At 39.8% G+C, this 18,292-nt stretch overlaps 1 protein-coding gene across 11 annotated transcripts in view; it reads right to left on the reverse strand.

The window, feature by feature from the left end:
• ehbp1 (EH domain binding protein 1) overlaps nucleotides 1–18,292 on the reverse strand; it is a 166,275-nt gene that overhangs the window by 44,923 nt on the left and 103,060 nt on the right. For 8 of the 11 annotated variants that reach the window (XM_041252991.1, XM_041252989.1, XM_041252988.1 and 5 more), the window contains one exon: nucleotides 160–307. In XM_041252991.1, the coding sequence (XP_041108925.1) occupies nucleotides 160–307 (148 nt within the window). The remainder of the gene's footprint in view (nucleotides 1–159; nucleotides 308–18,292) is intronic. The other 3 variants (XM_041252990.1, XM_041252995.1, XM_041252998.1) reach the window with 1 other exon arrangement.

Below are 18,292 nucleotides of genomic sequence, written 5' to 3' on the forward strand. Positions count from 1 at the left end.
GACAGCAGTTGTTCCATTTAGTAATTAGTGTAAATCACTAACCTCATTATAATGACCTTGGTGTTGCATGAATGGACATTTTTGTACAATTCTTTTTTTTAATTATTTTTTCATATTCAGCTTGCTTTGGAAGTGCTCGGCTACCACAATACCACTCACCTCCAGATGCCTTTGACCTTTCTTTCAACTTCTCTGAAGCCATTTCATTGTAGCTGGGAAGTTCTGACATCTTCACACCAGATCGAGCTTCTGCTATTAACTGTCGAGCTCTCTCCCTCAGCTGACGACGTCGCTCTTCATCTTGCTGCTAGGATATATATTGAACAGTTGCCATCTCAGTAATTGACAGAAATGCCATTTCATTCCCAATCTGATCATCACGATAACGACTGGTTTACAGCATGGGGCTGGAGACCACATCGCAAATAGAATGCTTCGTATCTATCTGTATCATACACAAGATTTTTGAGGCAACATATAAATTAGAAAAAAATATCTTTGACCCCCTGCCCTCTACCTGGTATTTGGCAATGACATTTAGAAAATAAATACAAATATATAAAAATAAATGAAATACATTTTTCATTTAATTTGAATCATTGGGTAACACATTTGTTTTAAACAAATGATTAGCTTTTAACTACATCAGATTAAAAAACAGAAACATATTCCACACATTAGTTCTTTTATTTACAATTTACAAAAAACAAACCATTGTCATCAATCTGTTGTATGCATGGTGAATATATTAAAAAATCTGAATTATCTTGGAATGATTAAAAAAAAAAAAAAATGAAAATGCATGATCACTGCAGTAATAAACACTTGATTTTCTCTGCAATGTCCCTCATTTGGGTCTGTTTCTTTCTTTTTAACTGCCTGCACACCTGATGTTAAGACATTGGCAGGTTGAGGGATCAGACTACAATTAACTATTGCAATTTAAAGCACTTTACTGACGAGGTGCTAATTCACTTTAAAGCCATTCTGAATTCAACACAAGTCCACCAAGAGACACCATTTGAAGCCTGCAGCCAGTAAAGATAAAAGATACAGCTTTATATTCTACACTAGTGAGTGTTTAGCAGTTTAAAATCTACTAAGTCTAAAATTCTACTAAGCTGTCATTAACAAAACAAGCACAAAATACTCATTAGGTACATTTTACCTATTTCTATGTAAATTGTTTGTTTGTAGCTATTGTTCAGAAGTACAATGGGAAAATGCAAATGAATGAATAAGAATGCAACCCTAATGGGACTCCCTGTTTATAACCATTAGCTCAGAGGTGTGCTGTAATTCAATCCTCTGGCACTGAGATTTAGCCCCATTTACAGGTTGTGCGGGCAGGTTACAACTTATAAAACCCTACAGTAAACAAAGCATATGGACACAACACAATATCCTGAGCCTGACTGACACAATTTCCCAATCAGATTGCCTCAATTTACTTTTCTACTAATGTCCCAGCACTGGACATGCAGTTTTCCCGGACCCCTAAAAGCTCTCCTGGGGGTTGGCAAATTTGTGATGTTTGCTTTCTCTCCTCTTAACTTCCCTAAGATACACAGCAGTTAGAATTAAGCTCACCTAAACACACTTGTTCACAATTCATTAAATCTGGAAAGGCCAGGCTTTATAAGTTTAAACAGGGATAAGGATTTTCGAGGATATAATTCCAGCTGGATTTCTGCAACAAGTTGTTCTACGAAAACACAAGAAATCTGATCTAAAGAAAGAAATTCTTCTAAATTGTATTTACTCCATGATTCAAATATTGCAAACATAAATTTGCTAAACATGTTGAAACGAGAAATGCGATTACTACTGCTGTTATATTTGCGGCATGCTTACTTTGTTTATCTATTGCTAGTTTAAACGTCTTACACCCATTTCAGGTCTTCATTTATTGTAAACCATCCGTTCATTGTAGAAATAGCCACTGCCTTCCATTAAAAAATAGCAAACTGTAAGTCAAATTAAAAAAGTGTCTTTTTAAATAAAACAAATGAATACAAACATGACAGTATCTAAAGCCCACTTTTCAAATCAACACAAAACCGTAGGTGTTTAAATTTGTAATTTCCACAATACACTGCACACAGAATTATTTTTAAAATGGAAAAAAATAGACAGCATTTCCAGTAAAAGCTATGATTATTAGAATACCCATATATTTTGGTTCGAAGTTCCATTTTATATTTTTAGCAAAATACAAGCCTGTATATAAAATTAAACCTTGTAATGCTTCAGCATACACAGGCAACTTTGGGTGAATAAATAATGCAACTTCTTGTGTTCAACCTTATAAAAATGTATTTGTATGCAATTTTTTTTTTTTTTTTTTTTTTTTTTAGTATTTCACAGTTCACTGCTATCTCGGCAAGCTTCCTTCCACTGCTTCAATGGTGCTACTTTTAATTTTATCCTCCTTAGTCCCAGTAATTAAAGTGATCAGTAGTGGAATCCTTGTAGCTTTGACACAACTGCAACCCACTTGAAGGTTTTAAAAAGGGAAAAAAAAAGGACCAAAGTTTCATTTCAATGGAACAAGAAAAATCAGGATTCTACTAAATCTCAACTTTATCCAATTGTTCTTTCAAGAGCCTTTGGATCTTAAGAAACATAAAAATGGCTGTCGTTAGGGGGTCCTTTTTGTACTTGCCGCAGATGGCAGTGACTGACATTACTTTCAGGCAAAAATGACGCCATGGATTAGTGAAGGTGAATTAGGATGTGAGAAACTGTCCATGTAGCTGCCAGGATAATTACTCACCAAAAGAATGCCTTAAATGGTCTTTAAAAATGTTTGGTTCAAATGAGATGTGGAAAGTCGCCTAACATGTAAAATGCCTTAAACAACAGTTCAACATATGCAGCGTTAAGGCGGCCATTATAGTATTTGTTTTCAGACACAAGCATAAAAACAGATTGAAGGGGCTCCCGAGTGGCGCATCCAGTAAAGGCCCTCCATGTGGAGTGCAGGATGCGCCCATATAGTACCCCGGGGACGTCTCGGTTTCTAGTCCGGGATATCATACCTGCAGCAGTGCCAAGCTCAGGTTCGATAAAGGAAACAGCGGGGTTACTGCCCCCCATGGTCAATTAGGCAGAGTTTAACCGTCCTCACGGGACCCCTCTCCCTATACGTGTTAAATTTAAATTGAAGTTGTGAAAAGACAGTACAACCTTTGGTTGTCACACAACGTTGGTTGAACCAACTACTCATAAGGTGCTCTGTGTGGAGTGCAAGGTGTGCCCTGTCGTCGGTTCGAGTCCAAGCTATTCCTTTGCCGACCAATGACGGGGGTTCCCAGTGGCCGACACTCAATTGGCAGAGTGCCGCCTGGGGAGAGGGATATGCACAATGTTTAAATTTAACTTCACACTTTTCTGTTATGTTGGTGTGTTGCATTTGGTTGATGAGTTAACTTTTCATTAAAAAGCTATATAAAAAATCTACAGAGAAATCATTAGGTTATTATCATAACCCTGGCTCCCAGAAACAGAAATGTAACCATTATCTAATGGGTGTTTACCTCCTAAAGACCCTGAACCTGAATATTATATACTAAAGCTGCTTGGCCGAGCCTGTGAGGCAGTCATGCCTGCCCCTGAGAATATAAAGGACTGTGCCCACAGATCTCAATATCATTTTACATTCAGGTCTGCTGCAATCATGGACTCAGCAACCTTGAAGGTTAATGGTTACATTTCTATTTCAGGTAACAAAGGTTGTGATAATAACCTAACATTCCCTTTCAAGTAAGAAATGTAACCATTATCTAATGGGTGAGTGCTCCAAAGTAAGGTTACAACCAATAAGGATTCAACTTTCCCTTTAAGAGAACCTGTGCGTCTGTGATAGCGAAGAGAGGGCATTTTGAAAACCCAAAAAAAGAAGAAAGGAGACAGAAGCGCAAAAATATTAAAAATGTCCAGCAGCCCAAGTGATGAGGATAACCAAGCCCCTCAAGCAAGGCTACACATTTTTTTAAGCAGCTTGGAAGTGGAGAGTGAGCATTTACAAAATAAAAAAGTAATCTATAAGGCTTTGTCTGACCTGCCTGGCACTTGCAGCATCTGCAACCTCCACCACAGGGGCTTCAAGTTCAGCATCTGCTTCCCTAAACCCTGTAATCTTTCCTCTGTAAATTCAACATCACGTCCATTATGGAGAGCTATGTTATGTAAAACACAACCAGCAAGGATGATATTGTTAACCTTCTGTGGAGCATAGTGTTCACATCCAAACATCAGAATCGCATTTTGAGGGTTCCAAATGTTCGCTCAATTACACGGCAAGCACATTTAAAGGTACGGTTATACCTCTGTATGGCAGCGATTGTGGGGTTGAGCAGCGGTGTCAGTAGCCACCGTTTCAGTGGACACCCTTGTCCCCTATCAACCAGCCTCTCAGACTGTCATCCCGCTGAAACGAAGCTGCCACCTGCGAATCAGCAAGGATAAACAAGTCATGAGCGAAGCCAGGACGGTTTGCATACACATTAGTGATGTATCTGTTAGCAACACACACTTCTTGAATGTTCATAGAATAGGTCGATTTATGTAGAGGTGTCTGTCTTGAGTTGGTGTGCGTAGCTGCACATGTCTGCAATCGATGGCTCCCAGGACTCCAGGAAACCCATACCTCCCAAGAAAAACCTGCTTTGTATTTCGTTGCAACTCATGAGAGACAGGGAAATTGATTAATTCTCCTGCCCGCTTTACTAAAGCTGCACTAAAACACAGTTGCTAAATCACATAGGTGGGAAAAGTCTGTTTGCCCACCCGTGCGCCTGATTTTCGTGCGTTAACTGTCCGCAAAAGTGTTTTGCGATTGTCTTAGGGGTTTGTTAAAGTTGCTAGATCTATAGATCCAAAACCAGGGTTTTAAGGATCTGCGACATTAAGTCTGTACGACCTATGTGGCAAAGTGGTTTGCAGTGCGCAGGTGTAGGGGTGATGCAGTGCTCAAGACAGGACAAACAACAAAGTACTGGTGAAATGATTGTTTATGGATTTGTAATCCACAGTCTGATGACAACAGGCAATAAACATCGTGGTGTATTGCTCAGTTTAATCCACGGATTCAGTCCCGAAATAATAGTCCCAATATTTAATCACCCACAATAAAACACAAACACCATCACAAGTCCGTAGTGAGTGATGTAGTGGAAATACAATTAAGTTGTGACTCAAGGGCAGTGTTGTCTGGGTTTGGTGCTGGCCTGTAGCGCCAGATCGTGTTAGCCATCTAATAACAACAAAAGTATTTTTAGACATGACAAAACAAACAAAACAAAAAATGGAGAATGCCTGCATCTCACTCATCCACTTTGTGTAGGTGATAGCAAGCAAACAGCTGAATGCATGGGCTCAAATGGAGGCTTCATGAGTGCCCTGAGTACCACATTTAACCCAGCAAGGAACAATGTCCCCCATAGGCATCCGAAACCACCGATCCCCTTTCAAAAATTGCCCGCTAGGTAAACTGCCTACAGCTCTACAATATTTAAGTGGAGACCCTGCCAAGGGGGCTCCGCACACCTTGCACACCCCTGCCGTCCATACAGCGACCCAGGCCAGGCTGGACGCGTCAGTGGTTACAACCCCCCCTTTTGGTGACCTCGCCCGACGCTACACCGAGGTTTAGCTGGGCTGGCTGTTTTCACCAAGAATGTGCCTTCAGACAGTGATGAGACACTGTCAACAGGCGGTCATGGTTCAATATGGGCTGAAAAACCCTGCTGTTGAACCAGACCTACAGAGGACGCATGGGCAGAAGACCCCAATAGTCTGGGAAGCTCCTGCCATCAAGCCCAGTAGTTTCTGGAACCTCACTACCATGAGCACTCTGTTGAGCTGAAAGATCTCCAAACAGGTGGATATTCTCTGCACTCCAACAGAGTGGACAGCATGGATATGGAGTCCAAGCACACTCCTACATAGGAGGCTGTCTGAGAAGGCATGAGCTGGCTCTTTGCATTATATACCATAAGGCTCAACCATTAAAGGTGGCCGGTGACCAGTTCCATGTGGGCCTCTGCCTGTGCTGGAGACTGGGCACAAATGAGCCCATCATCCAGATAATTAAGCATTCTGATTTTACCTGTGAGTCTCAATGGGGCCAGGATAGCTTCCATACACTGCGAGAAGGCACATGGAGAAAGGCCAAATAGCAAGACATGGAACTCGTACACTGTTCCCTGAAAACTGAACCATAGGTAATTCCTGTGTGGTGGTTTTATGGGGTTAAGCGTCATTGAGATCCACCGTGGTGAACAGTTGTCTAGCCTGATTGACTGCAACAGCTATTGCATCGTCAACATTTTGAACCTCCTTCAACTCAGATGCAGGTTGACCTGTCTGTCGAGGATCGGTCTGAGGCCGCCATCCCACTTGGACACTAGGAAGTACCTGGAGTAGAACCCTGCCTCCAACTGGAGGGGTTCTATACACATAGCCCATTTTTGCAGCAGAGCTGCTACCTCCTGAGACTCGACTGCGCCATCACATGTTACATTTACCCCTCAAAAGGGAGGGGGGCCATGCTGAACTGCAGTGAGTAGCGGTCTAAACGGTAGTAAGCACAAAGATATCTGAGGTGCACTGACGCCAATACTACAGATGTCTCCCTGAAAGGGGCTCTGTGGCAGCAAACTCCTAGGGCTGCTGCATGGCTTGTGGCTTGGCCTGAGGCCTGTCTCTGCACCAGGTTGCGGAACCAATTACAGCCTCCGCGGCGAGCAACCGTGGGCCGGTTCTGAACACCATCTCTGACAGCAGGCGCAGCTGGCTGTGCTGGTCTTTGAGGCTGCTGGGGCCTTGGGAAGCTAGCGAACCAGCTCCTTTGTGGATTCCCGCATGAGGTGAGAGCGCTGCAGCATATCATTAATGTCATAGGAGAATCCAGCAGCGGTGCTTTGTCCCCGTCAGGCATGCGTGCCTGGGAAAATCAGAGCTGCCTACATGCAGCTGTCAGTGCAGCCAGATTCCAGCCTACAGCCTGCCCGTTGAGCTTTGATACACGGAGCAGGTTCTGATTAACCAGGCACAGTTCATCCAACTGTTCTGGTGAGGGCCTGTGGCTGTCAGAGATAGAACTGGTAGAATACTAAAATAATATTATAGTTGCCCAGCCTTGTGGCGAATGCACTGGCTGAATAGGCATGCTTGATGATCACCAATGAGACCCGGCACTGCTTGTTGGGGCAGATAGCGTCCTTGGACAGAAGCACTAAATTAGGTGCCTGTAACTAAGTTGCAATTGATGCCTCCACCAGTGGAAACTGGGCCAGGCCCAGCTTCTCCTTATCATGCACCCTATGGTGTCCATAGACTGGGAAACAGCAAGAGATGTAGCCGGGCAGACTGGCCTTGCTTGTGTTACAGGAATAAAACTCAGGCATGATGCAAGTAGCAATGCAGTGTACAGTAAACATTTACAGGTGCTGTTTCAATCTGCTTATAGACAGCAATGGGGCGGGTCAAGACCCGAACAAGACCGGCTTGGGAAGGTAAGCACCGGTTGGTTCGGTACCGGTACAATGGCTTTAGCACCGGGTCGGTGCGGTACGGCACCGGCTCAGAACTGGGATGGTACCAGGACTGTTCGGTTACTGTAGCTCTGGGTTGGTATGGTACTGGTGCGGTAACCTCATCCTTGGTTCAGTACAGTACGGTACCAGGTCGAGAACACAATGGGTCAGTGACCTTGGTACCAGTACGGAACGGGTCCACCTGTTCGCAGTTATCACAGGTAGCACTGTACAGGGATGTCCACCTGTACAATCTACTGGCAAAACCACATAGTCAGTACCCACAGGAGACTGAGAGAATCCTGCTTGTTAGAGGTATTAAAAGCCCTCGTAATGGTGATGCAAAAGTAGTCGCCAAAATGGCAGAGATACTGTGGAATGAGACTGCAAGCAATCTCAACCAAAGCATGTATGTATCTTGGTCCAGCGCAGCGCTGCTGACAGCAGCTGTGTGGGTATTTCTGTAAAAAAAAAAAAAAAAGAAAAATATTTCTCTACCAAAAACAGTAATAACACAATTACGTTTCAGAAAATAAACGTCTCTTAACTTAAAACGAGAATTTTAATTTAAGACCAGCCTGAGCTAAGCATCAGTGAGGAGAGCACAAGTCAGCTGACTTATGTTGCATGATCCCTGGGAAGGAGCGACTCAAGCCACTGGCATCACGTGGTGTCACTGCGGGACGTAACAAACAACAGGTTGTAGTGCACAATATACACGTAATTAATAATAAAATATTGCATAATTTATGTAATACACAATAATTCGCAAAAATTATACAGTCATAAGGAACACATACTTACCTGATACCTGGCTCCCCTGTGAGGTCAGTCTTGTAAGGAAAAATGACACTGAGATCTGTGCGTGCAGTCCTTCTGTATGCCTCGGGGGCGGGCATGACTGCGTCACAGGCTCGGACGAGCAGCTTTGGCATATAAGATTAAGCTTCGGGGTCTTTAGGAAGTAAACGCCCATTAGGTAATGGTTACATTTTGTACTTGAAAGAGAACTGCATTCATTGCATAAAAGGTGGGGCTTTTTTCAGTTTCCAAAAGTATCTTAGCAAGCCTTGTCGTGTATAATAGACATTCTTACATTTTAATTTTGCATTAAAGCAAGTCATTAATGGTTTTAGTCTCCTAAAATGGTAAAAATAAGGTTGTTGGTTTTTTGCCTCACATTTACTTAGAGGGCTCATGTTTACAATGACCTGCGTTTTTAAAATTGTTAATGGTCTGCCCGGATTACACAGTGCAGTTGGGGGGGGGGGTGGGAATTATCATTCTGCCCTTTCATCACTTGACAGGAAGCAACACACTGTTATTAGCCATTTTGAAAGAAAGAGAATTCTGTGCCTGTCCAGAGGCAAGGATTACTGAAATGCACCCCATTCACCGGCTATAGAATATGCAATGAAATGTGGCAAAATAAAATCACAAGACCTTTAAAGATTTAGGCTGGCTGAGGTTTTAACTAGGAGCTCAATTTGATCTTGTCTGATTAAAGAGAATTTGAGATTAAACATTAAAACCATTTGGAGGCTCATCTTTTTAAACCATTTCAAACTTTCTGACCTGTTTAATAAGTTTAGCCAGACACGAGTGTCGGCCTCACCTGCTCGTTTCTTTGGGAATATTCAGAGGTTTGCCTTTGCCAAAAGGAAAACACAGGCTTTAAGGTTCAAGTGGAAAAAGTTATCACAAGTTTGTCTTTTGTGGCGCGGCTAAGAAAATCGGTCATCATGTTCCTACTTTAAACTGTACAATTAACCATGTGGAATATTCATTACATATCTTCTTAAAACTGATTGGTCAACTGGAACACAGGAACCAGATCTTCCAAAAGCAGTAATACCCTCTTTGTAAGGGGTTAATGATTCAAACCTGCAGATAACTCCCGGGATGAAGTCTTACTGATATTCACCTCACAGTCAGTGTTTTTACAATTTTGTCAATGTTTGCCAATCAGCAGAGAATCATGGGAGTATAAATCAGCAGTGAATTTCACACGTTGCACATTTCCACTTGCAATAAGACATTTTCAGGAACCAATCCTTCCTTAAAAAAAAAAAAAAATACTAAGCAAAAATAGTAAAGTAACAGAGCCCTCTTCGTCACTGCAACAAAGCCATGTCAACATTATAACTACCATGCCCCAGGTAAAGGGGTGCAAATATATTTAATGGAGACATTTCCTAACATGCAGTAAATGGATTTCTGCACTGTGGTTATATACACATTTTTAATACAGGTGCTAAGATTGGGTTTGAGAACACTAAAATAGCAGGCACAGCTCTTTTTCAACTTTTATGCCTATATATTTTCTAAAAGATGAGTAAAATTCTATAATGCACAATTAATCTAGATCTTTCGCCACAATTTACCAATGGATTTTCCAACATAGATTTGAAAACATTGGTGTGTTAAATTCGCAGTACTAGGTCAGCAGATAATATACATTACCGTTTTAGGAAAGTTTTAGAACACCTACATTTTTCCAGTTTTTATTGAAATTTACGCAGTTTAATGTCTAAATGTACTCTGAAATTAAAGCATAGAACAAATAAACAATTGGAGATAAAAAAGAAATACTGGAATCGTTTTGTTTAACAAAATTTAATCTAAATTTTTGACTCATCAATGTAGCCACCTTTTGCAGATATAACAGCTGAACACACTCAATGGAAATCAAATATTGTTTGGAAAGCTTCCCAACACTGTTGCAGAAGTTCCCACAAATGTGTTGCACTTGTAGGTTGCTTTGCTTTCACCCTTCTGTCCAGTTCATCCCAAACCAGCTCGATGGGGTTTAAGTCTGGAGACTGTGCTGGCCATTCCATGATTTGAAGCCATGATTTGGGTCATTACATTGCTGTAGGATGAACCCCTGACCAACTAGGCGTATACCCGAGGGTATTGCATGGTGCTGCAAAATGCTGTGGTAGCCGTTTTGGTTCAGGGTTCCACTCACTCTGTGCAAGTCGCCGACTCTGGATCCAGCAAAAGAGCCCCAGACCATCACGCTTCCTCCTCCATGTTTTACAGTTGGTGTCACACACCAAGGAACCATCCTTTCGCCTACTCAACGGCGTACAAAAACCCTGTGTGATGAACCGAAGATTTCAAATTTTGATTCATCGGTCCATAAGACCTTCTTCCAGTCTTCAGTAGTCCACTGGCAGTGATCATGGCCCAGACAAGCCTCTTTTTCTTATTTTGCCATCTTAGCAATGGCTTTCTTACTGCCACTCGACCTGTCAAAACTCGAAGTCTCCTCTTCACAGTTGAAACTGAGACTTGCTTACTTCGACCAGTGTTAAGCTGTGCTTGAAGCTGTTGTCCTGTGAGCCGCCTATCACGCAAGCTGTTGACTCTTAGAAATTTGTCTTCTGATTCTGTTGTGGCTTTGGGTCTGCCAGACCTCTTCCTGTCAGAGTTTCTTCCAGTTTACTCTGTACTCACTGACACCTTGGCTTTCTTTGCAATTTCTCTAAAGGAAAGACCGACACTTTTAAGGGTTATAATGGTCTGTCTGTCTTCCTTTGTTAATTGCCTTTTTCTCGCCATTATTATAGCAATATACTATTTCCTGAAGTACAATACTGTCCAAATAATGCTTAAGAGGGTGTAGTAACACAGTCTGTTCCAACACTGCTTTTATACAGACAGAGGGTTTGTAAGTAATCAACAAAAGTTGGGACACCTGTAGGAATTGTTGGCATCAACTTTCAAGGCTTAATTTACTTCCATTGCTGCAGAACAGCTGTAAGTTTTTAACCCATTACTTGTTCCCTGCAAAAGGCCTTTTTGTATAACTCTGAAAGGTACATTATTTTTCAGTTTTTGGTAACCTAAACTTTTTTTTTAGCCTCTGGCAGTTTACCGCTTACCTTTGTACCATTTCAGGTTATTCACTGGACTTGGGCTGTTTAAATTTCAATAAAAACTGGAAAAAAGGAGGGCATTCTAAAACTTTTGACCGGTAGTGTACATTATCAGCTACATCAAGTACTGCAACTCTAAATAGGCCTACCGAGAGAGGAACATTGCTTTTTATTTATTTATTTATTTATTTATTTATTTATTACTTTTGGGGGGGGGGAAAAAGAAAAAAGGACACAAAACAGACAAAAACAATTTTTCCATGACAAGTCCCAGAGAAGTGAACGGCTGAGTGAATATTCAGCAAACACCTTGTGCTGCATCCAAGGCCTCTCGCTGATTGTCTGGCTGCTCTTTTATAGGCACTGAGGAGGCAAGCACTCCCTGGCCCTCAGATCTTGTCTGGTGAATGCATTGGTAGTCATGCACACAGACCTAGCTTAAAGCCTAGTGTGAGCCTGAAAGAAATCAGTCAAATTGGCATCTACTCATGCAGAAGGAGATAGATTTGTCATGACACACTGAATATTCAATGTAAAGAAACAGTTTAGCTTTTCTATCCAGGTATAAATGCATCTATCTGAAAAAAACGGGGTATAAAATGTTTTATGGGTTAAATACATTTGTTTAATTTTTTCAATGAAAAAAGTTAGTAAAATGTAAAAAAGGGTGTTTCCGGTTCAATAATAATAATAATAATAATAATAATAATAATAATAATAATAAAGTGGCTAGATCTGTAGTTCATATGTATTTACAAAATGTTATGAATACATGTTTGTTTGATGCTGTAGTAATTTACTTACTTACTGGCAACCTTATTTATAAAACAACTAGCTGGTAGATATGTAACTTCCCAAGCAAAATACTATATTAACACAATCTGTGACTACAACACCGATTCTGAGCTCCCTCTGTCTGTTTGGACTATTCCTTTTTTGAAGATGTCCTGTAAAAAGGCCAACAGGGCTTTCTTTTTCTGTCTTTCTCTCTCTTTTTTTTTTTAAATGGAAAATAACAAATCGCCCATGATCTATACCCTGCCTTCTGCCTATAATGAGAAAACTTCACCTTCTGTCCCCAGCAATTCTTAGGAATTCTTTTGCTCTTATTCCTACAAATCCAATTACAGATTGCTGAGTAGCTAGTGGAGTAAGCTTATTGAGAAGTGTCACATCACTAAGTCGTGTGTATGTGTTTCAGTTTGTAATGTGGTCTGAGCTGCTGTAGTGGTGTCAACTTAAAATGCAAGTAAGTAGCAGAACAGGGCTAATCCCAGCCACTACTCCCCTGCAGCCAAATTGTAGCGCAATGAATGACAGTGGAAATGCAAAGATGCCACTGTGCTTATCACACACAGCCAGATGGTGGACCTGGATCAATGCACACATGCCACGATCAATGCATTTGATAAAGAATTAAGAAGAAAACTGTACATGTTATCAAAGAACTTGTACATGGCATAATTATGATTCTGCATGTGCTTACAGATGATATTGGAGACTCAGAGGCAGGTGATAATGAAACTGATAGGAAGAAACAGCTTAAAGGCAACAGTGCCTGCCCTTAGCACTAAGAAATCTTGTCAAACAGTTCAGAAACCATTTCAGAAAAAAATAACAGTTTGTTATTATGGTATGTTGGATGTGAGGCTAGTGGCCAAATTTGTCCTTTTGGAAATGCTATTTGAAATGATAAATAAGCCGACAAGCTTAAACTAAAATTATAACTAACAACAGCTTACTATGATGCAGGTTCTATTAATGAAAGACAAACAAACAGTTCTGGCAACATTATTAATGTTTCTTCAGTTTGTTTATGGATGTATTTTTACAATCATATGTCCTAGTTCCATATCTGAATAAGTTCACACGGCTCTAACCCTAACCCTACCCCTAACTGTAAAAAGGTTAATAAAAACATCTTGGCAATTCAAATTAGGGGACTGAATAGGTGTGGTTGGGCAAAAATAAATGGCAGTCCTGCATTGCTATAGTAGAGGTAATTACAGTTTAAAGCATGATTCAGAACTACCATACCTCACCCTTTAAATTACTATGAAGACAATACAATTCTATGGACTGTCTGGGTCAACCTGCCTTGTTTTAAGAGCATTTTTCAGAAGTGACTGAAAACTAACCATCTTCTGCTGTATCCTTAGGCTTGTTGCCTTTTGTACATTGTGTAAGAAAATTTTGCAAGCATGACATTTTTATGTACCTATTTACATGTTTTATTTACATTTTTACGTAAATATAAAATGTTTCCACATACAAAGGGTTAATAGTGAGATTTGTTTTTCCACAACTTCTCAAAAAAAAAAAAAAGTAATATGGTGCCTATGTTTGGCAATTTTTTATTTTGTATTATTATTAAAAAAAGGAAAAACAGCTTGGAAAAGTAGGCAAAAGTCTATTTTCATTTTCCTGTCTGTCACAACCACCTTGAGATACTCAAATATGTTTATATCCTTGTCTTTTTATTATTTATAAGGGTGAAAAAAAATAAATCCAGTTTCAAAGTTTGAGGGGTCCATGAAGACACGCACTGTGCGTAAAGAACTGATGACTTGATTAGCTCTTGTGGTGCAATTGAAGGAGCTGTCTCTCTCACAGATTCTCAATTTTGAGAAATGCTTTGATCTCAGTTCAAGCCAATTCATGAACATCAACTGACAAGCCTGCATGAAACACCCTGATGGTCAGGCCCAAACTCCCAGCAAACTATTTGGTTTCATTAAGGCTCCCTTTTAAAGGCACCAACTACAACGCTAAAAACTATTACTGTTGAGTCAAGACAACATGTGACCTTACCCTTTTAAAATGCAGAACTTAAAATAGCTACGCTTCACAGCCTTTGAAGAAAAAAAAACATGATAATGGGAAAATTGCCTTGTTTATTGGTGCCCAACTGAACTAGCAAGTTAGCTGGGAGGCCTTGTGTCCTAATTGGGCTGTTTAAATCTGAATTGTAAGCATGCAAGTTAAAGCAATTTTTATTACATCTTTTTCACCCCTCTCCAGACAGAAAAACAACAATAATAACCACACTGAAACAGACTAAAATATCCAGTTGTTTTTTTTTACTTAGTGATAAGTGACCCAATAAATTGTCAATGAATCCTATTAAAAAAAATAGAAAACTGACATGTACTAAACAAATAAATACAGAAATCTACTTGAAAGGTATGCTATGCACCCGTTTTTGTCAGTGCAGGTCACAGACACCAAAAGGAAAGTCACTACACCGCCGTGGCACAAACAGTCACAGCGGCTAAAATCAAACAAAGCCCAATTAAACTAATCACAACGTCCCACTGAACACAAGGAAGCTCACCTGGAATTTCTGGACTTGTGCATGAATTCCCAACCCTACATAGTACTTGGTACTATAATTACCCTGGCCAAAGTACTGTGAAATTGCTGTCTGATCTGCTAATGGTTGACGAAATCATGCTGCTGAGGTTTCATATCAAGGGGCCAGAGCGTCATGGCGCACCGCTTTCTGGTGGAGATGACACTTTTAGAAACTCAAAAAGGAAAATTAACGGGTTGCGGTCTACGATTGTTCATTAATTACCAATTTACTCACTGCTGGAGGCATGACATTACAGAAATCTGGATACAAGTTCTAATTGATTATGAAGACCACCTATGAAGAGTGACCGAGGAAAGTACAAAACAACTAATACCGTTTCACTATTATCAAAGACGTTCAAAATACTGAACATTCATGGGAAAAGAAAAGGCATTACTAACCTGCCAATGCCACAAGCGGGGACTGTAAAATACAATGGAGCACAATTAGGCTGTGTTCACACTGGGTCCGTATAGAGGGTTTGGTCTGCACTCGGTACAGTTCAGTATGCTTGGTGTGAGGTGTGAACAACAAAGTCCGCTAAAGACGTGTTCTCGCTCCGTCTGGCAAACACACGAGTCTGGTTCACTTGCTAAACCTCAATGTGAACAACTTCTGGACTCTGTCCTTTTACACATAGGAAGCAAACTACACAAGGTAACCTGAGCAATTTTGAGGAAAGAAGTAAAACATAAAACTAAAAATGTCTCAGGGAACTAGGGTTACCTAAGAAAACTGGGATTGTCATAGTTTCAGCCATACTTTGTTGTCCCGGTCGGAAACAGTAAAATTGTTAAATCGCCCTGGTTTTGCTATTGTATTTTTTTTTTTTAAGTACAAGACTGTATCAGCATGCTCAATAAGTTAATAGCACAGTAATGTGTTAGCACGTGTGTTAGCTCCATTAAAAAATAAAATAAACTATTGTATGGATTATTTGTTTAATCACTCTGATTATGTGTATGCCATATGTTTAAATGGCAACAGTTGATGTATTTATAAAAAAAAAAAAAATCTGTCTTTTTGTACATTTAACATGTTTCGACTAGATGGCAATGTAAGACAATAGTGAGTTGTTATGATCTGTAACAAACTCACCTAATGTTTAATTTTTAAACTATTATTGTGTTATTTTATATACTGTTATTTTTTGTTAACAACTTCAAAGTTACTTTAGCATCTGTGAATTGAAGTAAAAAAAAGGCCCAATTTTTCACTGCGAGAAACTGAACCTCTAAAAGAAAATGTGGTCAGACACCAAAATCCAAGCCGAACTGGACAAAAAAAACTCACAAACACAGTAAAATATATCCAGTCTTTTCTCAAATTACTTTGTTTAATGCCGACATTAGGAGAACCGAGAAAATTAGCAAAGTACTCCCCAGTGCTTTCTTCCACAGCAATATGTAAGAATTTAATACAAGATACAGTATATTAAAAACCAGAGCAATACATCAATAGCTGTCATCTTTCAATATGCCTTGCAGGATATTGTAAACATCTGAAAAACGGAATAAATAAAGAAATAAAAATTAAATAACTTTAGCTCGCATCCAAACAAACTCGGTCCCTTTGCTCGCAGAAGAGTGTGAACAGCAAGCACATTGATACATTGTTTCAAATGACACGAACCAGACCGTGTCCGTTTGAAATGGACCCAGTGTGAATGGAGCCTTAGTGTACTGCATGTGACCCCATTGTAACATCAGGAGAGTCACACCACAATACGCTGACAGATACAAGGAAAATGTTTCTGATCTTTATGTAGGAATTTAAACATGGTGAGTTAGTAAAACGTTGAAACTTGCCATGCAAGAAAAATCTCCTTTGGTAGACAGGTTATATTATGGAACACAATGGAACTGTAATGTCTCGAAATTACTTTTCCTATATGCCTGATTCTTGCAAACCTTAATAACTGGATTTAAACTGTATGAAACAGGAGGAGATTTCTGTCCTGGAACTCAGCAACACAAATTCAATGTTGTTTTAAACCCCCTGCATACAATGACTGCCCTCAAAGAATTGAGTCAGGGTTAATTTAATTAAAATCTTCCTTTATGCCTGCTAAACCACAAAGTCGCTACTTAGAGCAAGATATATATGCTATGCCGCCCCGGTGATAACACCTCGGCAGCAATTTTCTTAGCAATCAAAACAGACATCAAGTAATCTAATCTAAATCACTAACAATTATCAGACTGGGAGACAGGGATCCTTTTAATCAATGTTTTCTATTAAAAAACTGAAAAAATTCAATATGTGACACCAGCAATGCACTCCACCCTCATTAGAGCATTGTCCTTGGGAAAGCAGTATATTTATCTAATAAAGACTGAAAGCAGCTTTCCATAAAGATACAGGAACCTTTTATAAGCACCACTAGAACTTTCCAGACTAGATGTACCTTTTCACAGTACAGTATTTTTCCAGAGCATTTTAAAACAATCTAAAAACGAGCAAATGATCTGTGCTGATCTAAATGCAATGAGCTGGTAACCCCTTCCCTTACAGAAGACTTTGAACGAAAAAAACAGAGCCAGCTGTTAACATGTTGTTGGGAATTTAAAAACAACAAAATAACAGACATGCTGTGAACAGATCATGCATTGATTCTGTACAGTATTGCCTTAAAATACAATTCTTTACTGACAAATGTGCCAGTAAAATTATTTCCCATGCCACAGCACTGTAAATACAAAACCATATATATATATATATATATATATGATGGAAATGTAGCATAATATGACCTACAGCTACAGAATGTAAATGTAAAAATGGATACCGGTACATAAATGCATGCAAAGAAAGGTATGTGCCTCTATACTGCACATCTCTAGATTGCAATATTCAACAACCTTGTGCTAAAGAAACTAGTCTGTGAGATTTTAACAAAAGAAGGTGCGGCGGGCACAGCAGATTTACAAACTCATGTCTGTGTCAATTGCATATGTATCACTGGCGCCTTCACTATATCCCAGCAAGGATTTGCGTCTTTTGAGGTGGAAATGATGAAAGCCAACACATTGCAGTTCCTACTTATTGCTATGTTATGGTCTCTGTAACCCAAAGTGAACAGGAGAGCCTAATTCAGAACCTTGCACTATTCTTGTTCTACACTATACTTGGTTAAATGTACCTACTGGATAATGAGTCAATAGGAGTTCATCCAATAGCTGCATACATTACATTTTTTTTGTAAAATGCTTTTGATATTGGCAGGTAGCAACCTGTCCCGTAAGATCCAGGAATCGGGTCATAGCGCCACCTAAAAATATCTAGATTACCTTTGAAATGCTGTTTGGATAGTACTTTCCTTTCCCAAAAACTACAATAAAACATTATTGCAATGCACAAAGACAAAATAGATTAAATTACATTTTGGTGCACCAAAACATTTCTGAAGGAGTTTCTCAGATGGTGTAATATATATTATTTATTTTGCAATCTGGGCTACGTACAGAAACAAGCATTCATAAGTATCTGGCAGAAAATGTTCAATTTCTTTT

Source organism: Polyodon spathula, chromosome 6, assembly GCF_017654505.1.
Source record: "Polyodon spathula isolate WHYD16114869_AA chromosome 6, ASM1765450v1, whole genome shotgun sequence".
In the NCBI taxonomy this organism is placed as follows: Eukaryota; Metazoa; Chordata; class Actinopteri; order Acipenseriformes; family Polyodontidae; genus Polyodon; species Polyodon spathula.